We start from the raw sequence: 12416 nt of genomic DNA on the forward strand, positions 1-12416 counted from the left end.
ATAGCTGTAAGAATTTATGACTTGGTTTTACAGTAAGCAGAGTGCATCTCAAAATTACAAATCGGGTATTGGTTTGACTGTAGTTTGATATTTTCGGCTCTTGGACTCCTGTCTCGTTCTTGTTTTTGTATCAGGACAAACATTTATGTGATTCGATGCCCTATTTTTCGTAAATTGTGGAGGTATACAATTTTAATGTTTTTAATTATTTTTTTTTAAATCTCCAGTCAAAAAATAATTGTCCCACCTGTTCATCTTGAAGCGTGTTTCGCAGTTTTTATTGTTTTTCTTGAAAAAAAAAATTTGATACAAGACATTCTCTAATGCGTCATAATTTTGGAAGCTCAAGCTCAAGCGCACCGGAACCAGAATTATTTATTGCGTCTGACTTGACTTTGGCGCTGTGGATACAGGGGAGGGAGCCGTGTCTATTTAAAGAGGGTCATCCAGTCACGGATAAATAACAGAGGGTCCACGGCGTTGACTAACCCCCTCTAAATGGTCTTCATCCTCCACTGTGTGTCTGTCTGCGGATACTTATTGTTTATTAGTCAGCTGTGACAACCATCCGCCGACCCGCGTCAGGCCAGTCTACCTGCTCTGCTCCAGGAGCTCTAGCCCCCTTTTTATTTGTTAATTTATTATTTTTCTTATAGGGGGATAAGTGGGTTAAAAATGGGCAAAGATTACTATAAAACGCTGGGTATCTCTAAAGGAGCCACGGATGAGGATATAAAAAAAGCTTACAAAAAACAGGCGCTGAAATGGCATCCGGACAAAAACAAGTCTGCAGCCGCCGAGGAGAAATTTAAGGAAATCGCCGAAGCATATGAAGTCCTCAGTGATCCGAAGAAAAGGGAAATTTATGATCAGTATGGAGAGGAAGGTAACGTATATTTTTTTAATTACACGCTATTGTGTGTTTCGGGTTAAAACACCGTTATGAACGCGCTGTGAAGCTGGATGGCTGCATGTAAAACACAACTGGCTTCAATTCAAGTCGCACACTGTAACCAGCACAGCAGCAGGCCCACAGCACAGCTGTTCGGCAGATCATCTGCATACATTTCTGTGCATTTTATCATGAGGCTCAGTCCATATGTGGCACGGCACTTACAGTAATAAGCTCCAATTTTAAGAGAAACCGGGGGTAATATCGATTCACACCAACAGCCATTCTGTACAAAATGTTACAGTAGCAGAGGTACATGCAGCTACATGGAGATTTTCAGTCCAGACTGCTATTTTCGGGATCTTTGGTTGGTGTGAGGAAGGAAAAATAGACCATCCATCATCTCCACAACCACATATTTAAAATTTATGGAGGCATATTATGATTTTTACAATTTTACTCACACCAAAACATTTTTCTCCTCTTAATGTAACTGGATACACGAGGAACCTTTCTCAGAAATGCACAGTTTAAGGCACGGGAAGTGTAAAGCAAGAAAATGCATGCAGGAAAAAGTTAAAATGACATCATGAGCATGGAAATTTGAACCATATGGCTTCTGTAAGAGCTCCCTCAAACCATGCAAACAATTCCCTGAGTTGGGAGTTGATCTCAATCAAAAAAAATCCGCTGATTACTAGTGGTGAGATCCATTTATAAGAGTAAAAGGGAAAACCAAACAAATTTTCCAGTTTTGTAACAGGGGACATGCTCTTATATGTGATACCTCTACCAGAAAGCGTATCCCATCATCCCATCATGTCCACAAAGGTGGCGTGGTTCAACTTTAGCAGTTGTACTCAGTTTGGCCCTGTGATGGAGATACATGAAAAACTTTTACCTGAACAGTTTGAGAAGGAAGCGATGTAAAGAAAGAATGAGCATAACATGGCTCCATCACAGAATCTAACTGCAGCATTACAATTACCCTCTACATGAGTCATCTCCTCTAATATCTCAAATATATCTTTCCTGATATTGATATTAAAAATACTTTGTAAGACTCAGAATTTGTCCATCTATGTCTGAAGTGGCTTGACTTCTCAGCATTTTATGTCATTTTCTTGCACTAATCCAATTTTCCTTCTCGTGACACCAGTACTATCCCCTCCACTCAGAGTACCAACCAGTATCAGCTGCTAGTTGAATAACAGCCACAGTCTGGTGTTGCCATGTTGGCATTTTTCCCACATCATGTTTCTCCAGTGCAACAATATTATTGTTGTGATGTCATAGCTTTGAGACTGGCGAAGGAGACTGGAAAACTTTGATAATGGAAGAATTTGTACTTCAGGACTTTCTGCCAGAAAGCCTTTGTTTGTTAACCTAACCCTGAACATGACAATGTAGAAACTGTGACTGAAAAATAGTAATGATTTAAATTTAAAAAAATTTAAAAAAAAAAGGCTAAAAACAATGCTATTTACACTGACTTTTTGGTTCGGGGTAGTAAGTAGCACTGCTAGTCCTCACCATCAAAAGGAGGCAGCTGAGCTGGTTGGGGGATCTGACTAGGATGCCTCCTGGCCACCTCCCCGGTGAGGTCCTGCTGAGAGGAGGCCCAGGGGCAGATCCAGGAAATGCGCTCTCAGCTGGCTTGGGAATTTCTCACCAGAAGAACTGGAAGAGGTGTTTGAGAACAGGGAGTCTCTCTGACACTTTCCCCTCCCTCATCTGATGTCCCAAAGTTTTTCCCTTAAGGAAAACTTTCTTTACTCCCATATTTTTCTGTTTTTATTTTGGAATGATGGTTGAGGAACATCATTAATAAGATGTAGGTAATCTCTGAGGTAATGTGGCATTTTAACACTTAAAAACCACAGTACTCACTCAAGAATGATGTAAAGTGTGAAATAAAGAAACTGGGACCATCGTGGTTTGATGTTTTAGCTCTAAGATCATTCAGCAGAACTCTGATAAACTGGGCTGTACTTTGAAGTCAGAGTTTATCAGTCATGCTGTAAGTGCTCTCGCTGAGCTGAGCACTCATGTCATTAATCATTTCTGTTGCCCAAAAGGTCTCAAGGGAGGAAGTGGGCCCGCTGGTGACGGACAAGGCACCACTTTCACCTACACCTTCCATGGAGACCCTCACGCCACCTTCGCCACTTTCTTCGGAGGCTCCAACCCCTTCGAGATGTTCTTCGGACGTAAAGCGAACGGGCGAGACGACGAGGACATGGAGGTGGACGGAAACGACCCCTTCGGCTCCTTCACCAGCTTCAACCTGAACGGCTTCCCCCGTGACGGCCACGTGGGCCTCGGGGGGCAGCAGCGGCGGAAGCAGGACCCGCCCATCATCCACGAACTGAGGGTCACCCTGGAGGAGGTGTTCCACGGCTGCACCAAGAGGATGAAAATCTCCCGCAAAAGGCTAAATCCAGATGGCAGGACCATGCGCACTGAGGATAAGATTCTCACTATCGAGATTAAGCGGGGCTGGAAGGAGGGAACCAAGATCACGTTCCCCCGGGAGGGAGACGAGTCTCCAAATACTATTCCCGCTGACATTGTTTTCGTCATCAAGGACAAACCACACCCCCACTTTAGGCGGGAGGGCTCCAACATTGTGTATCCAGTGCGTGTGAGCTTACGACAGGTGAGGCCTTTTCTATTTTGGCACCTGCTTTGTCTGAGTGTAGAGGTATTAATAGAGTCTGATAGATGAATAAGTCACACACAGAACAAGTTCATATTTAGCTGTGAGTGCAGCTTTAATCAGAATCAGAATGGGTTTATTGCCAGATGTTGAGGTTTACAACATTAGGAAATTGCTGCGGTGCTTCAGTGCAAACAATAAGAATTAAAGTGCTATGTAGAAAGAAAGATATATGCATGAGATATACATGCATATATGTATATCTGTAATGCTCTGCAGCTTAAACGCTGGTCACAATCAATAAACTGTAGGTACTCTGCTTCAGCTGTTTCCCTGGAAAGCACGGGCTTAAATGAATCAGTATAGTACCAGACCAAACTCACTCACACACACACACCTTGAATGCACACTTATGTAATCTGGATCATCGGCGCAGAGAAGTAGGAGCTGTATCGCAGGGAGAGCGGAGAGGCGACGCCACCCACGTGCACACGGTGCAAGATGTACTTACTTATGTGGTTCCTCCCCCTCAGCACACAGTGAGAGATATAACCTCCACATCTCTGAATTTATGACCACTACCAGCAGATCAGCTGTGCATGCTATAATTAAGCTGCCTTTCAATCAGTTTCCAATCACAATGAGACTCTTGTTAAGAAGAAAATGTGGGCAACTATGACCCAATTAAAAATAAAAAAGCACACAGACAGAATGATACCTGAAGCCATTTAGTCTTTCAACATGGAAATTATGACCACCTGTAATCACTTGATGCTGATCAAACTTCCTTCTCTTGATGAAGACTAATCCGGAGAGTTCAAGTGGTTCAGGGCTCTGAAAATAGCCTTTAAGATTGTTTTGTGGAAGCAGAATTAAACTAAATTTTAAAGTCTGTTGAAGATTAATCAGAAATCTAAAAGACAGATGTAGCTTCTATCTTGGATAATATGCTATAGTGCCTTAAACCTGCATTCTTGCTGATGACCAGCAGGGGGAGACTCCTCTAGTTGCAATGAAAGAAGTCAGGCTGTATAAAAATCTGTGGGGAAATGATCCTTCTTCTTACTTGATTCATGATCTCTTTGAACAGTTTCCTGGTAAGCTTATGTTCTCAGTTTCAAGTTGGATCTCACATTGAATGCAACATGTTGTTTGTTTTGTCAGTTATGCTCCTCGTTAGTGTCAGGAAGGAAAACCAAGCTGAGGATACTTTAGGTTTGAAAAGCTGCTGCCGGTCACACCCGGCTTCAACGCTAAGATGGCATCAGCTCGAGGCTCCAAAACAAACACTCGAAAATATTAAGTTGATATCATGTTAAAAAAATATACAGTTTAGTTAATATGGTCACATTGTACTGGTAGCAGATGTTAGACTTGAGGAGCTTTTGTTTATCAGCTCATCTCTTTTCACTCTGGGTGTATTTGCTCTTTTTGTCTGCTTTTGTGCAGCTTTGGTTGCAGAATCTCTCTCTCGATCCACCTACGCTCGTGTTTTGAGTTAGATTAGATAGAACAGTAAAGTATTTGATTAATAGCTCTAGTGTAATGTGAGATTCTACGCATGTATCGCAAAGTAAGCACGGCTTTATCTGATCAGATAAAGCTGCAGTTAAATTGCTTTTTCTTTTTTTTAACTTGCATAACAAAGGCATGAACACATATTTTGACATTTGTTGTGTAATTATGTTTTTCCACTGACCTATACTGTGAATATTTGCATGTATCTCATGCCTCTGGTTTAGTCTGCAGAAAAGATTCAAACACAGAGAGGAAACCATTTTGGACTTTCAGGGAATTAAGAGGAAACTGTAATTATTGCTGGCATTGATAGCAGGAAAAACATATCAGATGGGCAAATAAGATAAATCCTGAAACTGTAGAGATCCAGCCAAAGGAAACACAGGGATTAAATACACACAAGCAGGGAAGGGTAATAAGAAACGGGTGAACACAATCACACAACAAGCAGGGTGGGAAAACAACAGAGCAGAGAAGAACAAACGCACGAGGATCAAACCTGTAGAATAAAGTAAGAAGGAAACTGAAAGTGGGACAAAGGAAGAGAAAACCTTTAATAATAATAATAAAATAATGATAAAAGGAACCATAGATGATGCACCGACATAGCCGGTGAGCAGATTGCTGTGTTATTTCTGCCGTTTTTGCAGTCGTCAGTGTGTGGGTTGCTGTTCTCCCGCCGATCCTCACCTTACCCTCATATTCTTGTCTTCACAGTCGCTGTGCGGATGCTCCGTCACCGTGTCGACGATAGACGGGAAGACGTGCAACATGAAGATCACGGACGTCGTCAAGCCCGGCATGAGAAAAACTGTAGCCGGACAGGGTCTCCCGTTCCCCAAAAACCCCGAGCAGAGAGGAGACCTGGTGGTGGAGTTTGATGTGAACTTTCCCGAGTCTTTGCCGACAAATGCCAGAGATGTCCTGAAACGGCATTTACCTGCTTAGGAAGAAATAAACGAGGGAGACAGAGCCACATGACACACACACACTTACACACACACATGCACAAGGACAGTTCTGACAGTTCCCAGATGGACCCCCCCTTCCCAAATGGTGAATGTGCAATTTCTATTTTTGAGCTATGTGGTGTTTTTATAAATGCCATGCATGCTGCCAAGTTGATACAAGTGCGAGCGATATCTGAACGTGCACATTTCATGTTTGTGGGCCTTTGCCACTTTTTCGTTAGTTGGAAATGTTTTGGTGTGAATGAGTCTACAGCTGCAAAAGCAAAAAACAAACTTTAGTGTCAAACAGCTCGTTGTCTTACTTTAGACTCGTCAGGCTTCACGTTTGCTTTGCCGCGAGCAGTGAACTTTGATTTGGAGGTTCTTTGGAGGTGGTCGAATGAACTCAGCAGGTGCAATGTGTGCATTTTAGAAACTTACCTGTGAAAATACCTTGACTTGAATTTTAAAATAAATATTTACACACAAACTGACTCGAGCTGTTTCAGCCACGGAGAGGCTCAGAAACGCGTCCTCCTCCGGGATATAAACAGTCATCGCTTTAAAAAGACAAAAAAAAAAAGTTAATACCGCTTAGGATTATTTATAGTCTGTGTAGCATTATTATTACACAACATGGGTTCTTTGCAGCCCAGGGGGGAATGAAATGAACCTATATTTTGATAGTCAAATGTGAATAATTTGCTGTTGTAAAAAATGTTTCTGATGTGCGAAATTAAAATTAAAAATACCTTGACTGAAGTTAATGTGTAAAGTTACTCACAGTACAAATATGAATGTGTAATTATAGCTGTCTGTTAGCTCCCCTGCTGCTGACGCATGCAGGAGAGCTGACATTTTCCCACCAGGGGACGCCACATCTTTATGACTCAGGGGCCCACAGCCAGGATGGTCTGTGTTAGCGCCAGATTTGCTGCGGTTTAGTCATTTTCACTAAATTTCCCATTTTTATTTAGTTTTACATCAGTGATTTTTATTGATTTTAACTCAGTGAGTTTAGTGTCTGTTTCAGTGCTACTTTTACTGGTTTGGGTAATATCAGGAGTTCAGAAGAGCATAACAATAAATAGACATATAAAAAAAAAAACCCTCAAACTGGCTGTGTTGGCAGATAATAATATCCTGCTATTAAACTATAATTATCTATCTATCTACACATAGAAGCAGTGAATGATGAAGACTACGATGAACTTAGATTTTGGGGGAATGACTTACCCAGAGTGATAGGTAACAACAGTTGCTTCTCTAAAATTACTGCAGGTATCTTTCCTCCTTGGCATTGTGTTAATGCACACGTGAAAACTGCCAAAACTTCAGCTTTGTCACAGATACTGATTGAATTGATCAGATGCATTTAGTGCTAGTTACCCTCTTAATTCCTATGGAAGCAGTAAGAGGATAGTTCGTTTTGCACACACTGCTTCTGCATTTTTCCTCAGTTTTTATTAAATGATTAATGACACGGTGTAATATGTCAATGTTGTTCATCCAGGCTTGTATTCCCACAACTTTAAGCTTTGCTAAGGAACGACTGATTTTTGTCACGTTCTGACATATAAAAGATTGAATTTTGAATAAGGTTGTACTTTCTTTTTACATAACTTGATCCGTCCATCCATCTTAAATCGTCCATCAGCATGTGTAGAGATTCATGCAGATGATGCGTCACTATCACGCACAGAGAGTGGAGAGTAAACACACATGCTCTGGGTAGTGTGGGAGCTCACCAGCTGCCGATCCTCTCCCTTCAAAATCGCCGTAACTCTGACTAGAAATTGGCATTTGGATTTTTCAATCTAGTATCTGTGAGCATTATGTGAGTAAAAGTATGGCCTCTGAGTTAAAGGTCACGGTGTAAACCTGAAATGATGTCTCCTGGAGCTTTTACCAACCACAGTTTCCCATTTTATGTTGTTTAATGTTGCATTTTTATCCAAAGTGCAGTGAAAGACTCATCATTAAATATTTAAGCTATGGATTAAAATTCATAAATCAATATTTAGTCCCTTTAAGATTGCGCAGATTCGATAACTAACAAGTACGACTGATTTACAAAGGTCTTTACTTTTTCATTATCAGCATTTAAATTGATTCTTCAAAGCCTGTTTTAAAGAGGAGCATTCAAACAGCAACTTCATCCTCATAATTATTTATTCATTAAATAGTTCCTGTACACCCGAGGAGCAGTTTAAACAGATGCGTGCTTCACGCTCAGCCTTCAAGTAACATGTTATTGATGACTTATAAGCAACACGCTGATGGCCGTGTCACACTTGCTGCAGTTTTTCTCAGCTTCTTTGGCTCAGTCCTTGGATGACAGTTGAAATTGTCAAAACAATATGTGAAATTCTTAAAATGTTTTGTTATTTGCGCACAACAAAAAGAGTATTTGTCTTTTCTTGTTGTTTGCACTTGCAAATGTATCAGGTTTAGGCAAGTGGCTAAGTGCAAATGTCCACATGAACAATTATCAGTGCTATTTGGTGTGTCTGGTCAAAATAGATGCTATGAATAACTTAAATCCCGAAACTATGTGAAGATTATTTAATTGTGTAAGTCACCAAATGCAGGATTGTTCCTCAAATAGTTAAAATGTGACAGGCCTCTGCATGGTTCAGTCATAAATGTGCGTATTGTAACATAAATATTCACAATTTTCTCAGTTTTTTTTTGCTCAGTTTACGTTTTCAAAATAATTTATGAAATCCTTTGAAGATTTCGGGTTTTTATGGACAATAGAAAGAGCACGTCTCCATCTTTGTTATCACTTGGACATATTTTAGGAAACATAGGTACAGTTTTTACAACTTGAACAGTTATTGGCTGTATAAGTCTGTACACCTAAAACATATTTTAGAGCTTCAGTGCAACAGAGTTACACCCTGAAGGAGCTGCTCAGACAAACATTTATAGGGGCAACAGGCTGCCAGTGGAAGAGGAAAAGGAAATGTGGTGCTGCAGCAAAGGAAGGAAAACACAATACAGTGGTGTGAAAAAGTGATTTCTTTTTTCTTTTCTTTTCTTTTTTTTTTGCATATTTTTCACACTTACAAATGTTAATATTATACAAAGATAACCAGACCAAATGAAACATATTTAATTGATGATTTCATTTTTCAAGATTAAACAAAGTTATCCTAACCCACGTGGCCCTGTGTGAAGAAGTAGTCCCCCCCTACACCTGATAACCGGTTGTGCCACCCTTGGCAACAAGAACTGCAGTCTTGTGTTTGTAGTAACTGGCAAAACCTTCACGTCACTCTGGAGAAATTTCTTCTTTGCAGAATTTGTTGTAATTCAGCCACGCTGGGGGGGTTTTCAAGCATGAACAGCCTTCGAGTTTCAGATCATTGTCCTAGTGCAAGTCTGCTTGAGCTTTAGGGCACAAACTGATGGTTGGACATTCTCTTTGAGGATTTTCCAGTAGAGGGCAGCATTTGTGGTTCCATCATTTACAAGAAGTCATTCAGGTCCTGAGGCAGCAGAGCAGCCCCCGACCATCACGCTACCACCACCATGTCTGACTGTTGGTGCGATGTTCTTTGTATGAAACACTGCATTAGCATTATACCAGATGTAATGAGACCCAACGCTTCTAAAAAGTTCAGCTTTTGTCTTGTCAGTCCACAGAGTGTTTTCCCAAAAGTCTTAAGGATCATCAAGATTTTTTTTTTTTTGGTAAATATTAGAGATGGCACGATACCGCTTTTTTATGTCCGATACCGATACCGATATCATAAATTTGGATATCTGCCGATACCGATATGAATCCGATATAGTGTGTTTTTTAATCAATAAAACTGTTTTTTTAATATCTTGCTGCATTTTGTATAAGTTCATACTCAAGTTTAAATAAACAACACTAACAGTAATGGACTTCTATACATTTTACATCAGATTAAAACTTTGGGTGTAAGAGTCAGATAATTATTTATTAAAAGCTAGACATTTTAAATGAGAATAAGAAAGAAAAGTATGTCTTTGTGCCCCCTTTTCCCTGTTAATGCCCTATCGGCCCCCCTGGCTAAACTTTGCTAGATCCGCCCCTGCACAGTTACCAGCTGTCAGCTATGTAGAAAAAGATCCTCGAGTAGAAAGTAATATTAAATACATTCTAACAACAGATTATCAAGCTTAAACGTGCTGCTGTTGTTCAGCCGCTGGTTTCCTCTTTCTAGTGCAAAGTGGGCGATAAACAAACAAGACTCGCCACAGAAAAGCCGATCAGCTGATCATTAAGCAGTTTCATGATTGAAGTAGCAGCAGGAGAGGGAGGGGGGAGAGGCACTCGCTCAATATATCTGTTGTTAAGCTTAACGCTGGAATGCTTTACAAACATTCAGAGATGAACTTACACACTTGCTTTACTTCTCTCTGGTATCACTTCCTCGGAGATGAAATGCCGGTTTGGTAGCGAGGCTACAAATACACACAGCCGCTCTATCACGTGAGCACACTGCTCCGACATGCTACGGTTATGAGCCGAGTTATGCCATGTCGCAAGTTTTGTGAGGTGCTTTTTTGATATTTAATGGATCGATTACATTTTTTATTTCTCTCCGATATCCGATCCAGTAATTTACGTCAGTATCGGACCGATACGTAATATCGGATTGGTCCATCTCTAGTAAATATGAGACGAGCCTTTTGTGTTATCTTTGGTCAGCAGTGATTTCTGCTTTGAAACTCTTCCATGGATGCCATTTTTGCCTAGTCTCATTCTTATTGTTGTATCATGAACTCTGACCTGTAGGCAAGTGAGGCCTTCAGGTCTTCAGATGTTGTTCTGGGTTCTTTTGTGACCTCCTTGGTTTGGTGACCTTTTCCAAAATGATAGATGTCAGCATCCGTTTGTGCCCTGAAGCCAAAATGTAGGCCTTGATCAGGCTTGAAAACGCTATAATGGGGCTGAATTAAAACAATTCTGCAAAGGAGAGTTGGCCAAAATTCCTCCAGAGATGTGAAAGACTCATTATCAGTTATTGCAAACTCTTGTTTCCAGTTCTAGGTTCAGGGACAATTGCTTTTTCACACAGGGTCAGGTAGATTTGGATATCTTTTTTTCCTTTAATAAATGAAACCGTCAGTTAAAACTGTATATTCTATTGTAATATAAAAGTAAGTGCTCAGAAATTAAATAAAAAAAGAAAAATACAAATAATTAATAATAAATACTAACATAGTATTTAGATAAAGAAGCAACAAATACTTATCACAGAAACAATATGCAAGAAACATAAACCTGGATTTCTCTGTAAAACGTTGTGTAGAGTTTTAGTTTCTTCTCTTTAGTGTATTGTCCTGTGTTGTGTGACCACTGAAGGACATTTTTCTCCACATTACATGCAAATGTAAACACGCTGTTTTGCTTCACAAAGCAGAATGTAAAACCTTCAGCTCTTAGTGTAACCACCATCTGGAGAGCATTGACCTTGGTAGCAGTGAGCTTTCCACAGAAAATAATAGTGTGGTACAGTCCGTGTCACTTTGAAACTCTAGAAGTGGATGTTCAGTGTCAGGGGCTTAAAAAAAGTCCAAAGAAACAAAGCAAAACTGAAAACGCTGCTAATACTCCAACTCGTTGCAGATGATTACATTCAGAGAAATACTTAAAATGAGCAAACATTACCTTTTTCGCTATTTAGAGAGCAAATAAAAACAAGCAGACACTTTTTAAGTCACAACAGTGTCCCTGCATCATCAGGTTAACAGTTTGAACTTTTGCTGTATTTCAGTTAGTGTCTTTTAAATCTGCATCACTGATTTGTGTCATGAAATTACCTCTGCATCTTCAACGAAAGTCTTATTAGGCTTTTACTGACAGAACAGCCTTTATGTGAGTGCACTGTAATATCATGACATCAACAACACTGGACATAAAGCCTGTTTTTATTCTATCCTGTACTGTCGTCAGTAGAAAAGTTAGGAAAATACAACATTTGAAGACAATGTCAGAAAATAATACTAAAACACGCTATTTTTCATTTCGAATTCATCCAACATAAAGACACTGGATAAACCTCCAGGAGACCTCCACTAGAGGTCAGCTTCATTGTGCCGTCAGGTAGGAGCTGTAATAATAACATGATTACTTGCTAAATTTGGCACGTTGCTTTTTTTTTTGTGTATAAATATTGGCATTTTCTAAACAAGAAAAATCACGTGATTGCCCTCATGATTAAAGTAATGGTTCCCTCCTTTTTTACAGTTCCTCTGTGACAAAGTAATGCTACCTTTAAACATATTTCTCTGAGAAAATGTGACAAAAACGCACATTTAGAGCGGGGTTTCAGTCATATTTGGGCACGTTTGGAAAGTTTTAGTATTAGACTTACTGTTTTGGTTTGAGTAAAGTCTTGGTAAAGGCTGAATAATT

The 12416-nt window shown here is 40.0% G+C and overlaps 1 protein-coding gene across 1 annotated transcript; it reads left to right on the plus strand.

Moving 5' to 3' along the window:
- The first annotated feature begins 440 nt into the window (after nt 1–440).
- dnajb4 (DnaJ heat shock protein family (Hsp40) member B4) lies at nt 441–6776 on the plus strand. The gene is made up of 3 exons (XM_085389231.1): nt 441–886; nt 2971–3551; nt 5787–6776. Exons 1-3 carry the CDS (start codon nt 676–678, stop codon nt 6015–6017), a joined length of 1023 nt encoding a protein of 340 aa, XP_085245357.1. The 5' UTR covers nt 441–675; the 3' UTR covers nt 6018–6776.
- Nucleotides 6777–12416: the final 5640 nt, after the last annotated feature.

Source organism: Rhamphochromis longiceps, linkage group LG18, assembly GCF_057381845.1.
Source record: "Rhamphochromis longiceps isolate RC_006_pf linkage group LG18, R_longiceps_female_GT1.1, whole genome shotgun sequence".
NCBI classification, from domain to species: Eukaryota; Metazoa; Chordata; class Actinopteri; order Cichliformes; family Cichlidae; genus Rhamphochromis; species Rhamphochromis longiceps.